General features: G+C 46.9%; 2 protein-coding genes across 2 annotated transcripts; both read left to right on the top strand.

Annotated features, from left to right (window-relative positions):
• Positions 1-8,903: 8,903 nt before the first annotated feature.
• On the top strand, positions 8,904-11,647 carry LOC115355734 (trace amine-associated receptor 1-like). The gene is made up of 4 exons (XM_030046640.1): positions 8,904-8,918; positions 9,277-9,330; positions 10,673-10,961; positions 11,034-11,647. The coding sequence occupies exons 1-4, from the start codon at positions 8,904-8,906 to the stop codon at positions 11,645-11,647; spliced, it is 972 nt and encodes a 323-aa protein (XP_029902500.1).
• A 3,751-nt stretch (positions 11,648-15,398) lies between these two features.
• Positions 15,399-16,418, top strand: LOC115356003 (trace amine-associated receptor 13c-like). Its single transcript, XM_030047019.1, has one exon. It carries the CDS (start codon positions 15,399-15,401, stop codon positions 16,416-16,418), a length of 1,020 nt encoding a protein of 339 aa, XP_029902879.1.
• Positions 16,419-18,354: the final 1,936 nt, after the last annotated feature.

Below are 18,354 nucleotides of genomic sequence, written 5' to 3' on the forward strand. Positions count from 1 at the left end.
CTGACGGTTTATAATGGGTGTGTATTGCGGAACTGTCCGTGACCTAGAGTGAGTCACATGAGCGGGCAGAGTGCAGAGGAGAGGACACCAGGGTCCAAAATGTTGGAAAAGTCTTCACAGCGGCCACAAACTTGTTCCAATTTAAAAATTAATTTCATATTTTTGTAGGAATTTTCGTCCTCTTTCGTGTGGCATAAGTTTCGAAGCTGTGCGACGTTTACTTTAGATGCCAGGGGCCTAATTAGCGCCCAGTGTGCGCCTCTTCACGCCAAACTCCATGGGAAAAACGACGGCTTATCATTTAAAAACTAAGGCCGGAATGACGAAATCCTTCAGAAGTTTTGTTAAGCACTGTATCCTCTTTCATGTATTAGCTTTTTGAGCCGCCACGATTTACGGCCTCGGAGGAGATAATTTTTGTGTAATGCGCAATTTCGGGCCCGACTTTTACTTTGAAAGGCAAATTGTGGGCTTGCTGTTGGTTTTAGGGCTTCGGTCTTCACAACATTTTTCGTCGGCCTTAATGAGACCTACGTTTCGGCGTTGGTTTGGTCTCTCTATCACATTCCTGTGGGCCGCAACGGCCGATTTAGTGTGCCTAGGTGGCGCTAGAGAGCCCATTTTTGCACTTAGGGGGTGCGTTTTTCCATTTTATCGAATTTTTCACCAGACCTGGGGGGCGTGCCAAATTTGGTGAGTTTTTGAGCATGTTTAGGGGGTCAAATTAAGGCCGAATACACGTAAGAATAAAAAAAGAAACGGTACAAAAACAATAGGCCTTTCTCCCTAAGGGAGGGCTCGGGCCTAAAATACGAAGTATAAAAATATGTCTTACATTTTTTTTTAAATGAGTATGTGCATTATGTATAAGTTGTATGAAAGCATTTGTATTATGTGCATTATGTCACGGGGCTGGAAGGTGGAGGACCCAAAAGCAGGAGCCGCAGGCAAACAAATGCTCAATGAAAGAAAACAAAATTTAATAAATGACCGGGAAGACAAGAAACTCAGGCAGAACACAGCAGGACAAAAACAAAACAGTACAATGAACCGACGAAGAACAGAACTCAAACAGGACTTAAATAGACAAGAACTAATCATCAAACAAGACACACCTGGGGAAGGGGCTGGAGCACAAGACAGGAGAACACAGAGGATAGGCTGAGGTAAAACACTGGGAGGGATCAGAACAATCAGGGATGATTAACAGACACAGGACAGGTGTGGCACAGGGAGGAGCAAACAAGACACAGGTGAAATCACTAAAAAGAACGAGGCAGATGAAACACATGAAACAGAATCAAACAAAACAGAAGAAACAAAACCATGACAGAAACACACATGAAACAGAACCAAACAAAACACAAAACCATGACAGAACCCCCCCCTCAAGGGACGGCTCTTGACGTCCCAAAAACTGTATCAGGGGCCCGAGGATGGATGGCCGTCATAAGACGGGGGGAGGAGGAGGCCAAAGCACAGGGCTCAGAGCCAGAGTCAGGTGGAAGGCTGGAGGGCAGGTGACCAAGGACGGAACGGCACTTGGGCGGACGACCGGGGCGCAGGGAACCAAGGACGGGGTAATGCTCTGGCGGACGGCCAGGGCGCCAAGAACCAGGCACGGGGCGACGCTCGGGCGGATGGCTGGGGCGCTGGGAACCAGGCACGGGGTGGCGCTCGGGCGGACGGCCGGGGCACCGGGAACCAGGCACGGGGAGGCGCTTGGGTGGACGGCCCAGGCACCGGGAACCAGGCACGGGGTGGCGCTCGGGCGGACGGCCAGAGCGCTGGCGGCCAAGGCGGAACCTCCCTGAATGGCGGCAGTGCGGGCGGCACCCGACTGCAGGCCAACCATGCAGTCCAGCAACGCAGATCCCCGGAAGCCGAGCAGCGGCAACGGGGACTCAGGATCGCCGGGCAGCGGCAGCGTGGACTCGGGACTGCCGGGCAGCGGCAGCGGCAGCGCGGACTTGGGACCGCCGGGCAGCGGCATCATGGACTTGGGACCGCCGGGCAGCGGCATCATGGACTCGGGACCGCCGGGCAGCGGCATCATGGACTCGGGACCGCCGGGCAGCGGCAGCGGCAGTGGCAGCGTGGACTCGGGACCGCCGGGCAGAGGCAGCGGCAGCGGCAGCGTGGACTCGGGACCGCCGGGCAGCGGCAGCGGCAGCGTGGACTCGGGACCGCCGGGCAGCGGCAGCAGCAGCGGCAGCGTGGACTCGGGACCGCCGGGCAGCGGCAGCAGCAGCGGCAGCAGCAGTGGCAGTGTGGACTCGGGACCGCTGGGCAGCGGCAACGTGGGCTCGGGACCGCCGGGCAGCGGCAACGTGGGCGCGGGACCGCCGGGCAGCGGCAACGTCCACTCCAGGCCGCCGGGCAGTGGCAACGTCCACTCCAGGCCACCGGGCAGCGGCAGCGTGGACTGAGGGCTGCCTGACCGCTGATGAGCTGGTGGGACCAGTGACACAGGACACCGAGGAAGCAGCAGCACAGCCATGGGAGGTTGGGATGAGTGCTGCACGGGTCCTGGGGGCTGGTACCGGGACTGTCACAAGGGCAGTGGGAACTGAGTCTGGGGCAGTCAGTCGGGCTCGGAGAACTGGTATGGGAACAGGGACTGGTGCCGGGGCAGCCGGTCCGGCTCGGGGAATTGGGACAGGAGCAGCCAGTCGGACTCTGGGAACTGGGACAGGAACTGGGACCGGGTCAGCCAGTCGAACTCGGGGAACTGGGACAGGGACTGGGACCGGGTCAGCCAGTCGAACACAGGGAACTGGGACAGGGACTGGGACCGGGTCAGCCAGTCGAACACAGAGAACTGGGCTTGCTAGACTGCTGGAGTTGGTAGCTGGGCTTGCTAGGCTGCTGAGGCTAGTGACTGGACTTACTGGGCAGCTGAGACTGGTGGCTGGACTCGCCAGACGGCTGAGACTGGTGGCTGGACTCGCCAGACGGCTGGGACTGGTGGCTGGACTCGCCAGGCTGCTGGGACTGGTGGCTGGACTCGCCAGGCTGCTGAGGCTGGTAGCTGAGGCTGCTGGGATGTTGAGGCTGGTGGCTGGATTGCGGCTAGCCTGCAAGTGGCCGACACACCCAAGAAGTGCACTCACAGGAGCAGCCGGAGCCCGGGATGCAACCATTGTCCGGACGGAGGAGGTGATCTCCGCAACCTGTTCAGAGATCTGGGCGATTTTAGCCGCCAGTGACCGGTTGCAGTCAGCCAGTTCTCCCAAACAAAATTGCTCCACTGGGTCCTTAAGTGGTCGGTTCATTCTGTCACGGGGCTGGAAGGTGGAGGACCCAAAAGCAGGAGCCGCAGGCAAACAAATGCTCAATGAAAAAAACAAAATTTAATAAATGACCGGGAAGACAAGAAACTCAGGCAGAACACAGCAGGACAAAAACAAAACAGTACAATGAACCGACGAAGAACAGAACTCAAACAGGACTTAAATAGACAAGAACTAATCATCAAACAAGACACACCTGGGGAAGGGGCTGGACCACAAGACAGGAGAACACAGAGGATAGGCTGAGGGAAACACTGGGAGGGATCAGAACAATCAGGGATGATTAACAGACACAGGACAGGTGTGGCACAGGGAGGAGCAAACAAGACACAGGTGAAATCACTACAAAGAACGAGGCAGATGAAACACATGAAACAGAATCAAACAAAACACAAGAAACAAAACCATGACAGAAACACACATGAAACAGAACCAAACAAAACACAAAACCATGACACATTAAGCCTGAATATGTGCATTACTCCCACAGAATATTACAAAAATAAGTACAGAAATAAGAAATTAAGCATGTAATAAGCTGCCCTGTACACACCATGTCTCCACAGGGCACAGTCAAATAACTCAACAGTGTAAGACTTTATTTATATGCACTTTTCATACAAATACATGTAACGTAAAGTGCTCCGCCTCCAGAGAATCAAGCTCCACCCCCACAGCAGATCAGGTAGTTGAGTGTCAGCCTGCTGTCCCAACACACCACGTCCAACAGGAGCGCTGGCCGTCACACGTCCTCAGCATCGTCCAGCAGGAAGGACCTCAGCCTCCTCAGACAGCAGATCTGGCTGTGGTCCGTCTCACGGAGGGCTTCAGTTCTGAGCCCAGTCCAGACCATTGTCCCAGTCCAGATTGTTACCCAGGTCCAGTTTGTTGTCCCGGTCCACTTGGTCCTGACCAGTTGAGCCTCCTGTGGTCAGAGGGTCAGTCCAGTTGGTCCTGACCAGTTGAGCCTCCTGTGGTCAGAGGGTCAGTCCAGTTGGTCCTGACCAGTTGAGCCTCCTGTGGTCAGAGGGTCAGTCCAGTTGGTCCCGACCAGTTGAGCCTCCTGTGGTCAGAGGGTCAGTCCAGTTGGTCCTGACCAGTTGAGCCTCCTGTGGTCAGAGGGTCAGTCCAGCTCCATCAGTGTGAACCAACAACCTGATGCTGAGCAGATTCTCTTGTTTGTGTTTCTGCTTCTTCTTCTTTTCTTCCTCCTTGTTTCCAGCTGTATCGCTGCTACGCTTCAACCACTGATCCACTTTCTGGATTTGTTTGGTCTCGTCTTCCCGCTCAGAGTGAACAAACTTCCTCGCTCCACGACCACGGCAGCAGATTGAAACCACAAACACACACATCTGACACCTTCAGGAACCCAGAGGGAGAACTGAGGAGAACATAGGATTTATCAAACTGACACTGACAGCTTTATTCAGTTTATTACAGCATAGGCTCATTACTTTAGGAATGATGCATTTGAGTACCACTGACTTACATGACCACTAGAGGGCACTTACCTTTAAAACATGAATTTTGGTTATAATAAACTGCTGTCCAAAGGACCTAACAATCATTTTTTGACAGTCTCTGTTTTTTGTTTTTAGTTTTTGATGGAAAAAAACAGATTTGGCTTTGGTACCAAGACGTTTTATGGGGTAAATAAAAAAATGTTTTTTTGCCCTCCATCCTGTGTCCTTGCGTCTGCTGCTTGGTCCATCACATCTGTCCAATAATCTGTATCTGGATGATAAGAATAATGATCATCATCTGTATAATCTGTCATTTTCAGTTCAGAAAGCTGTGTCAGCCTTATATTTTATGTGAATCTGCATCTCCGATCACTGCTTTGTGAATAACTTTGTAAACCCTGTTGGTGCTTTTGAAATGATTCATCTTTAATCAGCCCCCATCTCATCCCATTCAGAGAAGATTTAGAAATGATCTGAACCATGATGCTGATGAACTGCACTCTCCAATTTAGGAATTTAGGAAGTTATTGAAGCTTTTTTTCCAAATCAAACTTATACAGTATTTCACCTAAACCACCTTGCAGTCATTATGTTGTCTGTTCATTTTGTTGTCAGCCTTTTTCTCTGCAGGGTTGTTTATGTTCACACCTCACTGACAGGTCACTAGTTAGTTTGCGGAGTAACGAGCTCCCAGGTGACATTAATGAGCTCCCAGTTCTTTCAGGTGTGATCAGTCAGCCAATGGGAGCTGGGATCCATCGTCATCCTAAACAAACCATCATTCACGCCTCTAATTGATGTTTATGTTCACCAGTTATTACATCAGACAGCAAACCAAAATTCAAAATGTAAAACTTAATGTCCTGTCCTCTAGTGCTAAACACTTTGTTTTAGAAACACTCATGAGGCTCATTGCTTCAGTCCAGCTGGGTCAGACATCTTCTTTGTTTCCTTGATCTGGTTTTTAAGGACATTTTGTTTTTAGGGGCATTTTTGCTCTAGACCTCATGGAACTGTGACAACAGGATGATCAGATCTTTGGAGCTGCTCGCCTCGTGATGCCATGAAAACCATATCTCTGTCCAATGATGTTAAAATGCCCACAGATTTAGTCTGCTGTGAGTTCAGAGGAATTCATGCATGTTGAGAAAAACCCAACAAACCTCGGACCCGAACCCAGCCAGTCTCAGTTCTCCTGGATTTGAACATCCAGCTCAAGAGAAAAGTGTGAGATTTGTTGTTCAGATGATGAAATTTGATGACTTTATTTGCCATTTGCACAGGCACAGTCAGGTTCCCTCAATCAAATTTTTAAACAAAATACTACACTAAATGAAACGAAACCTTAACCAAATCATTTTATCTTGAATTGTGTCTGGATTCATTCAGTCCCGATGCTGTCGTATTAGTGACGATGCTGCGGCCACACCAAGAGAGACAAAGAAATGAATTTGAGGAGGAATTTAAGGTTTTTCTCTCTTCTGTTTGACGCCCTGAAGATTCAGTCCTCAGATCAGATCTGATGCTAAAATCTGGTTCATATGGATCACACACAATCAGTATTCGGTTTATCCCCACAACATTCAGAGTTGTAAAGTTTGTATGAACTTTATTGAGCGGTGGTGAGACGTTGCCTTCAGTCCCTGAAGGTTTTTGTTTGTGTGGCGCAGAGGGACGAGTACAGCTTTAAAGAGGCGTCCACCAGGCAGCCCAGGTCCTGCTGGGCAGCCTGAGGTGAGTGTGATCCCTAACTCAAATGATTACTGCTGTTGTTGTTATTGTTGTTATTTTAGTTTTAATATTAACTCACTGCTGGCATGTTATCTGTGGTTGCATCAGTTTGTTGTTCATTTGGTTCAGTTAGGGTTTATTGTACAATCACATTTGGTCAGTGAATTTAAAACTTTACCTGTTTCACCTGTTGTCACCTGATATCTCTGCGCTTTGATGCTTTGCTGTTTGTCAGTTTGGTTTCACATGACAGATAGACTAGCGGAGCTACTCGCACTCTGTTTATTTACAGCTCTAGCTTTAGCCTAGCTATCAGTTAGCTCCGTGATGCTGCAGTAAATCCAGCTTTGTGATAACGATGGTGTGCAGTGACTGCTCCGCTTTCTCAGATAGGATGTCTCTACTAGAGAGACCCAAATCCGGGGATTATATGTATCTACAAACCACCCGTAGGATTACTTGCTTGGATAGACTATCGCAAAATAATGGGGAAATTATGAGAATAAACTTATCAACACTTTAAGAGTGATGATTAGTTTATTACGGCGACTGGGCTGGAGGAAAGACGTAATAACGACCGATGAAACTGCGTTTTCTGGTGATCAGGCAGAAAAGCAGTTTATATCGGAAATATTACACCCTTAAAATGATAGTCTAGGGATCAAGAATTCCACTCACAAAAACCACTCAACAACGGACGTGAATTTAAACACACTTTATTCCTATAACTACTGATTATACACAACTAACTACGGTAAACAACACAAACAAACAGACATGAAAATGAAACATGTAATGAATGGGCAAAAAGGGTAAGGAAACGCGAAATGGATAAAAACAAACAGTGACTGAAATGTGGCACAAATAGATATCGCATCAGTGCAAAATGAACCAATGTGTACCTAGAGAGTGAGCCAATTTGGAAACGCGGGGTTTGAGCCAATAAATGTTAAAATACCGCACCAGAGTCTAAGCAAATAGAGGGTTAGGTTACTTGCTTGTCCGGAGTTTTGAAGTCCATGGGGTTGACGGCGGAGGGCCAGCTGGTTGCAGCAGAAGACTGGAGAGGATAGCGGCGTGCGGAGCTGGAGCTAAGGGCCCACTCACATTGGCAAGTTTGAGCCCGTATCGTGCTAAAGCCAAAATCCCCCCCTCCCCAGTCCCCGGCTGGCCTGCACTCACATTACCTAAAGCCCAAACGCGCCCAAGCACGATTGCCCCCGGTGTGCGCGTCATCACGTTGAAATACGACAACAGGCATGGCCCGACGTCATTATAAATCAATGTAGTTCAAATACATTCATCATGTCTTCCTTTTAACTAAAAACGTTTTTGGTCCTTTTAATCAGACATGGGATGTTTATTTACCGTGACAGTTTCGGAGGTAACTTCCTCCTTCTTCAGAAAGGTCCAACTGACAGCCGGAGCGGCACCTGGCAGATCCGGCAGACCGGGTGACCGGGTGGCCGCACACCGCGCGGTGCCGCGGCCAGTGCCGGCCGGTGCCGACGCGGTGCCGGCCAGCACCAGGTCTGCCGGATCTCCGCACACAGACTGCTGTACTTTCATTATAAACCGACTTTTGTTTATACGCGGTTGCAGCAGCACAACAGACAATGACACAGACAACATAGTTGATTATTGATTGCGCAACGCGGCCATTCGCCGGTAATCGCGCTGCGCACATTAAACAATTTTGCAGAGGCAGGAGGAAAGTTGCATGATTTACGTCCGCGCACTGCGTGCGTGACCGTGCATGTGCTCGTGTATGCGCCCGTACCGCGCTGAAGCACACCCCCTCCAACCGTGCAGAGCGGGGGAAGTTACTGTATTCAAGCACGATACGGAGCGATCACACTGGTCAAAGAATCCGGATTTTAGGGGCAAACGTGCTTGGGCGCGGATCAAACTTGCCAGTGTGAGTGGCCTCTAAGGCTCGGGATGGAACGGACGCTCACTGGAATGGAGTCGCGCAGTAGACGCTCTGCGGGGGTGTTAGTTGAAGAAGCTCTGCCTGCGGAGGCTTTGGGTGAGAAGCTCTGATGGTATAAGCTCTCACGGTGTAAGCTCTGACTCTCTCTCAGGTACACAGAGGTTTTAACCCCTGCAGTCCCTCCTCAGGCGGGAAAGTTTGGCCAATCAGGCGGCTATCTGTTATCATAAACTTTAGGAGGGATGCCCCTCGTCTAATGGCCCTATATGGAAGTATTCCTCTAACACATATGACATATGCAATCACGACACTCGCATCCACATCTACCAATTCATTCCAGCAGGTGTAACTTAGGCTTCTCCAACAAGCCTGACCCTTGTTACTGATTTGCTGACCGTTTGATTACTCATATAGCTGCACAGTCCATTGAGAAGGATAAAGTCCACCTTTTTAGTATGCAACAAAGCTCCTGAAGGATTCAGGATGTCCATTGTGGGTGTGAGTGTGTGTGTGTGTGTGTGTGTGTGTGGGTGGGTGTGTGGGGGGGTGGGAGGCATTCCTTGAGTTTCCTGGAGTCTTTGATCTGTTATCAGCAGGAAATGCCAGACAGTTTGGGAATTTGTCTTTTGACCTCTGATTTGCAAATCAGGGGTCAGTTGGCCAGTGAGACCATTAAAGCTGGTTCTCTGTCTCAATGAAATAACCCATGAACTCACCTGCCGACGACATCATTGCTCTCACTGAGCTAATTATCAATTAGTCTTCTGCAGATAATTAATGTTTCACCTTGTCTCTGTGTGAGTGTGTGTGAATGGTTGATGTGTGTTTGTCCGAGTGTGTGCTCTGTCTACTTCAGATCCAGGTCGTCGTGGTGTTGGTGGCTGTGTGGCCCGGGTCCCTGGCTGCTCTGGTGCATCCGGCTTCTCTTGGCGTCATCGTCCCTCATCTGCCAATTGTTTTTACACTGCATCCTTTGTATTATACATATATATCTTTTGTTGTTTTGTTATCTGTGTTTACAACATCTATTGCATGTCTGTCCGTCCTGGGGAGGGATCCCTCCTCTGTTGCTCCCCTGAGGTTTCTTCCTATTTTTCTCCCTGTTAAAGGGGTTTTTTAGGGAGTGGTTCTTCATCCGATGTGAGAGTCTAAGGACAGAGGATGTTGTATTTCCTGTAAAGCCCTTTGAGACAAATTTGTAATTTGTGATTCTGGGCTATATAAATAAATAAAATTGAATTGAATTGAATTGTTAAAGGACAAGAATTTGAAATTGATATTTTTCTTGTTTTTTGTGTTTCTCAGTTATTTCACCTCAGAGCTTGCACAAACACGCAAGGCCAAAATTAATCACCAGAAAATTCACAAAAATGTGCAAAACATTATGACATTTTATGACATTACTGTTAAATTTGCCCAAAAAGTAAAAAAAGAAAATATAAGTAACTGCAAATTTGACTGAAGAAGAAGCAGAAGAGGAAGAGTTATAATAAGTCATTTCGTTAAATGCTGCGTCTGACCTGCTAATTCAAGATTCAAGATGTTGTTGTTTTGAGGCTGTTTGTTATTTATGGCTGGTTTGTTGGTGTCTTCATGCTTTGACTAATGTGAAGTGAAGGGTTTTATTTCTTAGGGCCGGAATAAACTTGCTGCATGACCTAACGTACACGTACACAGTGCGCTTCGTGAGTGCACACACTTGCTGCAGCACAATGCGTCCAAAACGTGATACTGGAGGTCTCCACTAGGGGCAGACAGTAGCAATCGGACCCGGAAATCGCGAAAAAGCCTGTACTGTCCGGATATTGCATGCCGGTATTATAACCAAACAGGGATAGACTTGAGGAGGAAGAACTCATCATTTTGCTTCTATTAAGATTGCATCAGAAACCAAAACCACGTCGCCATCAGAGGTGGTATGTGTGGTCCCTCAATCAAACCCGTAGAGCAATCGGGGAATTTGTTTCCATCGGCAGAGAGGCTTGCAAGCCAATAACATCAGCAGAGAGGCTTGCTGTCACCCTCCGTTTCCACGTTTCCACGAGTGCCTCTAGTGGTTATGTCAATACTACATCTCACACATGCGTCGTGTTACCTCGCGTCAAACGACCACAAAATACGCATGGCAGCCATGAAGCGTACGCACACGCGTTGTCAGTAGCAAGTGTTTTCCGGCCCTTACTGTGCTGGTGTGCCAGTCAGTTAGGATCATAATAAATTTATGAGTCTTACTCTCCTCTTCCTCCTCACAGATGGAGCCAGTTTTCTGCTTGGAGTCCAGGAACACTTCCTGTCTGAAGACCGTCTACCCGCTGCCCGTCCGAGTCTGTCTGTACGCTGTCCTCGGCGCCGCCGTGCTCGTGACGGTGTGCGGAAACATCCTGGTCATTGTCTCCATCGCTTACTTCAAGCAGCTCCACACTCCAACCAACTTCCTGCTGCTGTCTCTCGCAGCGTCCGACTTCCTGCTGGGGCTGCTGGTCATGCTGCCCAGCGTGATTCGCAGTGTGGAGACGTGCTGGTACTTTGGAGAACTGTTCTGTAAAATCTACATCAGCACTGACGTCTTGTTGTGCACGGCCTCGATTCTCAACCTTTCCTTCATATCGATCGACAGATATTACGCCATCTGCCAGCCTCTGATGTACGGCAGGAAAATAACAGCAACCTCTGTTCTGATCATGATTCTGGTCAGCTGGAGCGTTTCGGCTGCAGTCGGCTTCGGTATGATATTCCTCCAGCTCAACATTTTGGGAATCGAGGACTTCTACTACAACGCTGTTGCATGTGAAGGAGCGTGTGTTCTGTTTCAGAGCCAAGCGTCCAGCACCGTCTCATCGGTTCTCTCTTTTTATATCCCGGGAGTTGTGATGCTCGGCATTTACCTGAAGATCTTCCTGGTGGCGTGGAGACAAGCTCGCTGCCTGCAGAGGAGGAGTTCTGACAGGTCGCAGACAAAAGCCACCAAGACTCTGGCTGTCATCATGGGGACGTTCCTTTCTTTCTGGACTCCTTTTTTTATCTGCAATGTTGTTGATCCCTTCATCGAATACTCGACTCCACCGCTGCTGTTTGAAACTCTGGGGTGGATTGGCTACTTGAATTCAACCGTGAACCCTCTGGTGTACGCTTTCTTCTACAGCTGGTTCAGAAAGGCGTTTCGAGCCATCGTTTCAGGCAGCATCTTTACATCTGACATTTCAGAGATAAAACTGTTTACAGAATAAACCTTTTTTGTCAAAATAATGTCCTAATTTCTTTTTTCATTATGTGCTGTTACAAATGGAGCTGCTGTTGATGGATGACAATAAAAGTATTATCTCTCTCTGTCTAAAAGTTTATTTATCACAGACAGTACAGATAGCAGACTTGATGACACTAACATCAAAACACTGGTGGTGGTCCAGGTGGTCCAGTTGGTCTAGGTGGTTCAGGTGGTTCAGTTGGTCCAGGTGGTTCAGGTGGTCCTGTTGGTCCAGTTTGTCCAAGTGGTTCAGGTAGTCCTAGTGGTCCAGTTGGTCCAGGTGGTTCAGGTCGTTCAGTTGGTCCAGGTGGTTCAGGTGGTCCAAGTGGTTCAGGTCGTTCAGTTGGTCCCGGTGGTTCAGGTGGTCCAAGTGGTTCAGGGGGTTCAGTTGGTCCAGGTGGTTCAGGTGGCCCAGTTGGTCCAGGTGGTTCAGGTGGTTCAGGTAGTCTTGGTGGTCGAGTTGGTCCAGGTGGTCCAGTTTGTCCAGGTAGTCCAGGTAGTAGAGGTGGTCCAGTTTGTCCAGGTGGTAGAGGTGGTCCAGGTGGTTCAGGTGGAGCAGCATTAACACTGGATGCAACTGAGGCTATGTGCATCTTTTTCTAACCAGTAAAACATGCAAATATTTGTGAAGAGACAAGAGCAAAGTCTTGTTATACTCTCACTGCCATTCTTCATTTCTCGGTAATGCCATCCTCTGTGTCCCACCTACAGCAACTAGCCAGAAGAGCCTGTGGACTCACCTCAGAAGTTCAGTTACATTTAAATGTAGCTGTCACATTACCGGTTTTGTATTATCTTCAATAATTCAGAGACTTGAAACTAGAAAACTGAGAACTGCAGCATGAAACAAATGAATTTTCAAAACTGTGTATTAATGGGAGATTTAAATTATCTTCATTGTAGGTATTTAAAAAGAAATCACACAAGTTTATTTAGAGAATTTATAGAGTTGCCACATTCAGTCAGATCTGGCTACAGCCCCTCCTCCCTTGCTCATATTTGGTGGTGTGGTGTTGGATTGGGGCAGCAGGTGGTGTTGGATTGGGGCAGCAGGTGGTGTTGGATTGGGGCAGCAGGTGGTCTTGGACTGGGGCAGCAGGTGGTGTTGGATTGGGGTGGTGTTGGATCAGGGCAGAAGGTGGTGTCAGCACTGAACTGAGCTGTAGAGCTGAGAACAAATTTCAAATAAAAGACACATCAGTGGCTTTATTTGTGTTATTCTCTATTAGAAGATTTCCACTGACTCATTTCAAATGAAAATGTTTTTTCTTACAAATTCAAAACCGATTCAAAACAATATTAATAATGAAAATAAAATAAATTATAAAACTTCTTTTCTTAACTACCAGTTCGTCATTGTTTGGAGTTCTGAGCTGTGGAAATTCTCAAGCAAGCATGAAGGTGTGCATCTGTGAGACGACTCCTGTGTGATGTTTTGTTCATTGTCACTGCAGAGAAAAGATACTCACACAGGTATGTCCTTCCAAACATGCTGTGCATTTGAGCAGCATGTAGGCGGAACTGGGCCATCGTCTCGGGGATGAAACGTGGGAACTGTGCAGCACCCACAGAGTCATACTTTGCCTTAAGTGTCTCACTACACCGGAGGTCCAGCAGCTCCATTTGAATATCCACAGCTGCTTTTTCCACATCAACCACAAACAGTTTGCTAAAAAAGATCAAACTTAGTTTTCTGGGCCTCAAAGTCAGTAAATTGCCGTGTGAACTCGGTACTCGGTATGCCCAGTTTTTCAGCGAAACACAGAGACCTGGTGCGACATAGACTGGCAACATGGAAAGTGAGCGAAGTTCCTGTCTGCATCTCCCACAGCTTGGCTTTAAAAGCTCTCACTGCAGTGTACATGTCTGCGATCACACGGTCCCACCCCTGAGGCTGGAGGTTTAACGCATTGAGATGGTTTGATGTCACAGAGAAACGCCAGTTCACACAACCATTTTTCATCCCGTAACTCCGTGGTGCCTTTCCCTTTGCTCTCCATAAACTTACAGATTCCTTCATGCAACTCGAAAAATCTGTTGAGTGCTTTCCCACGACTTAGCCGGTGCACCTGTGTGGTAGGGCACGTCACCATTTTCAGCACATAGCTCCACAAGAAAAGCCTTAAACTGACTTTGGCTCTTATAAAGTTAACTGTCTGAGTCCCGGTGCTCATCACATGCTCCATTTTCACTGCTTTGCCCCACGGTGTTTCTTGGTGTATGATGCAGCAGTAGACTGTCAGCTCACCTGCACAATTCTCCTGCCGCATCTTCTCCCACATCCTGCCCACTAATCCACTCTTTTCACCGCACATCGTAGGCGCCCCATCTGTCGTTAGTCCCACCAGTTTGTTCCAAGGCAGCTTTATGTCATTCACACAATTAGACACTTCTTCGAATATGTCTTTCCCCGTGGTTGTGCTGTGCATTGCTTTAATTCCCAAACGTTCCTCTGTGATGCATAAATCAGAGTCCACTCCACGGATGAAGATTGACAGCTGGGCAGTATCCGTTATGTTTTGTCTTTTGTCTTTTCCCTTTTCCATCAGCTGATTTTGTAGATTGGTGGCAAGCTCATATGCCAGTCAGCAACGGTGTTTCTGCTCAGGCTTACATTTGAAAATGCTTGCTTTTTGTCAGAGTCCACCTTTTAGCATTAGCTCAAGGTTCAGACACGGTGACCATGACACTGATAAGTTTGTCAATAAAGTTGGGAGCTGATTGACGTACCTCCCTGATGCCAAAAGGTCAGCTATTGCAATGCAGTCTGGGATTTGTAGTATCAATGGTGTGAATGTAAAATACCCGTGGGCCAATTCTGATAGATATAAATATTATCTTGCGGGCCGGATATAATTGTCCCGCGGGCTGGATGTGGCCCACGGGCCTTGAGTTTGACATGTCTGCATTATCAGAATATTTTACGTATTGTAAGTGTGCTGTAGTGAAGACACAATATGGATGTGACTCTGTCCTGCTGAGACTGTCCAGCAAAGAACAAGCCCGCATGTTGTTTATACAGCAGCTTATCACGACCTACAGTTATGTTTCAAAGTTCAGCGCCCTCCAGTGGTCGTGTCAGCTGGAGGACGGGCTGGTCCTGCTATGTGCAAACGTTTTTACCAGACTGAAGATACTTGAGGGGAATTTAGGGGAACATCTGGTATAAAGGTTTAATTCTTGACTTCAGTTGGCCAAAGGGGGGCGTAGCAGTGGGTGTCACTAACCTTTGGTCAATATTCAGCATGAGGAAGTAGCAGATGTTAATAGCTGCAGAGCGTCTTCTAGTTTTACTTTATTAACGTTTATGATATTTCCTGTCCTCACTGCTGGATTTACCCTCCGTGATCAATAAAGTGCTTATCTTATGTGATCTGATCTGATCTGATTAAAACTATGAACTCATGAATGTAGTGAGGTTGTAACACATGAAATGTCACATCCTGTTGTCATGGCTGCTGCTGCCAGGCTGTGATTGGACGGCCTGGTGAGTCAGGAGGTTTATATTGTGCTGTGCTCGGTGACTGGACAGAGAGCTTTGTGTCTCTGTGTTATATCTGTTTTTATATCTTATCATTTCTGTGTTGTATCTTTTATATTTGTGTTATTTTGTTTGTGTTTTATTTGTTATTATTTCTGTTATATCTTTTTATATTTGTGTTGTATCTGTTATATTTGTGTTATATCAGTGTTATTATATCTGTGATATTTCTGTGTTTGGTGTGGGATGTTTGATGGCGGCTGTCGACGAGCAGCAGTGTTTTCCGGGCGTTAACACGTCTTGTCTGAGGACTCAGTTTAGCATTGGCTCCCTGTTTGTTCTGCATTTCCTGTTTGTTTCCTGCATGCTGGTCACGGTCGTGGGGAACGCCGTGGTCATTGTTTCCATCGCTCACTTCCGGCAGCTGCACAGCGCCACCAACGTGCTGCTGTCGTCTCTGGCCGTGGCCGACCTGCTGCTCGGGGCCGTTGTGATGCCGTTCAGCGGCCTGAGGGCGGTTCAGGGCTGCTGGTTTTTTGGAGACGCCTTCTGTTTGCTTCACTCCAGCTTTGACATGTTCCTCACCTCTGTCTCTATCTTCCACCTGGTCTGCATCGCCGTGGACCGACACGAGGCCGTCTGCAACCCGCTGCATTACTGCAGGAACATCACCGTGCCGCGGGCCTGGCTCATGGCGAGTGCCAGCTGGGTGGCGGCGGCGTGCTACTCGTACGGGCTGATGTACTCCAAGGCAAACGTGGCCGGATTAGACAACTACCTGTCGTCGATCCGTTGCCTCGGCAGCTGCAACCTGCTCTTTAACTCGCTCTGGGGAACTCTGGACACCGTCATCGCCTTTTTCTTCCCCTGCATGGTGATGGTGGGCCTTTACGCCAAAATCTTTACCGTGGCAAAAGAGCACGTGAAAAAGATTAAAGACGTCGGCCGAGGCGTGAGTTCGAAGGAGCAGGGAAGAGGCCGGCCGGTCAGACGGTCCGAGCAGAAGGCGGCGAGGACTCTGGGAATTGTGGTCGGTGCGTTCATCTTCTGCTGGATGCCTTTTTTTCTAAACTCTATAATTGATGCTCACACGGGGTTCAGCACACCTGCCGCCCTGTTCGAGGTGTTTGTCTGGTTGGGGTACTTCAACTCTACCCTGAACCCAATTATTTACGCACTGTTTTATCCTTGGTTCAAAAAATGTTTTTACCTTATTACCACTCTAAAAATATTCAGCTGCAATTCTTCAAACATTAATTTATCTGGAAACTGAACGAGTTATGCCAGGAGATCAAACTGTTTAATATTGTCAAATGTATTATGTTTTTTTTTTTTTTTTTTTTTTACACGGGGTTTTGCATATGAATTTATATGAAGGGTGTTATTATGTGTGTGCTTGAAAACACACACACACACACACACACACACATACAGTGTGAGTGTGTGTGAATGAACACAAGCCTCTTTTGTCTCGAGCCTCACTGGTTATATTTATCATTTCATGAAAATGTTAAAGTTGTGGCTCCAGTTTGTTTAATTCAAAACAATAAACATTTTTATTTCCAGAAAACACAAGTGATTCCATCCACGCCCAAAATCACATTTTACTCCAGAAAATGATTAGCACGTTTTCACATGTGAAGTGATGATTTCTAATATATTTTGTATTAATTATCAGAAAGATTTTTTCTGTGGGAAGGCCTTACGGGGAGTCTGGAGGTCCCAGTCAGATAAACTAAGACTGGGAGGGACTTGGTTTGGTAAAACTGGTTCTGGGATAAGAATTTCCTAATTTGGTATCAATAAAGTAAATCTATCTAAATCTATCTAATCTATCTATCTAGTCTTTCATGTTTAACCATGAGAGTCAAGTGTTTCCAATAACAACTAATAATAACAATAACAATAACAATAATAATAATAATAATAATAATAATAACAACAACATCTACCTCATGATGTCCCCTCCAGTTCTGGAATGGAATGGAATGTCTTTATTGTCATTGCAACGAGCACAACGAAATTGAAAGGTGCAGTCCTCCTTAGTGCCATTTAAAAAGTTATAAAAAAAGAAAACTCACAAGAACATTTTAAAAAGAAAACACACAAGAATAAAAAAGAAATGTTGTAAAAATATTGCACATTATATTATATTGCACTTTGTGTTCACAGTCCATTCTTTCTTAACGCCTCATCAGAGACAGACAAGTCTCAGGTACAGACAGCAGCACCTGGCACCTGCTTTCATGACAGGTGAGAGTGACAGGTGAGAGTGACAGGACAGGTGAGAGTGACAGGACAGGTGAGAGTGACAGGACAGGTGCTAAGCTGCTAATGAACTCACACCTGCAGCTGATCATGAGTATTGAGCATTGTAAAATAGAATTAAATTTTGTTAGTTATTTTATCTGTACCTAATTGTTGTATATATTTGAGATTATTACATACTTTTAAGGGATTCAAGAGGTGCAAGTCTGATACTTTATACAGCCAGTGTCATGTTACTGTTAGGAAAACACCTGAACATATCAGTGTCATGTTACTGTTAGGAAAACACCTGAACATATCAGTGTCATGTTAGGAAAACACCTGAACATATCAGTGTCATGTTACTGTTAGAAAAACACCTGAACATATCAGTGTCACGTTAGGAAAACACCTGAACATATCAGTGTCATGTTACTGTTAGGAAAACACCTGAACATATCAGTGTCACGTTAGGAAAACACCTGAACATATCAGTGTCATGTTACTGTTAGGAAAACACCTGAACATATCAGTGTCACGTTAGGAAAACACCTGAACATATCAGTGTCACGTTAGGAAAACACCTGAACATATCAGTGTCATGTTTGGAAAACACCTGAACATATCAGTGTCATGTTAGGAAAACACCTGAACATATCAGTGTCATGTTAGGAAAACACCTGAACATATCAGTGTCATGTTACTGTTAGGAAAACACCTGAACATATCAGTGTCACGTTAGGAAAACACCTGAACATATCAGTGTCATGTTAGGAAAACACCTGAACATATCAGTGTCATGTTACTGTTAGGAAAACACCTGAACATATCAGTGTCATGTTAGGAAAACACCTGAACATATCAGTGTCATGTTACTGTTAGGAAAACACCTGAACATATCAGTGTCATGTTAGGAAAACACCTGAACATATCAGTGTCATGTTAGGAAAACACCTGAACAT

Source organism: Myripristis murdjan, chromosome 1 (genome assembly GCF_902150065.1).
Source record: "Myripristis murdjan chromosome 1, fMyrMur1.1, whole genome shotgun sequence".
NCBI classification, from domain to species: Eukaryota; Metazoa; Chordata; class Actinopteri; order Holocentriformes; family Holocentridae; genus Myripristis; species Myripristis murdjan.

What these genes read in the sequence shown, in the direction of transcription:
- LOC115355734 (XM_030046640.1), top strand. An exon ending in CCGGGTCCCTGGCTGCTCTG is followed by an intron (nt 9,331 to 10,672) that starts GTGCATCCGGCT and finishes TCCTCCTCACAG; the next exon opens with ATGGAGCCAGTTTTCTGCTT. An exon ending in GTACTTTGGAGAACTGTTCT is followed by an intron (nt 10,962 to 11,033) that starts GTAAAATCTACA and finishes TCATATCGATCG; the next exon opens with ACAGATATTACGCCATCTGC.
- LOC115356003 (XM_030047019.1), top strand. Translation starts at nt 15,399, where the DNA reads ATGGCGGCTGTCGACGAGCAGCAGTGTTTTCCGGGCGTTAACACGTCT.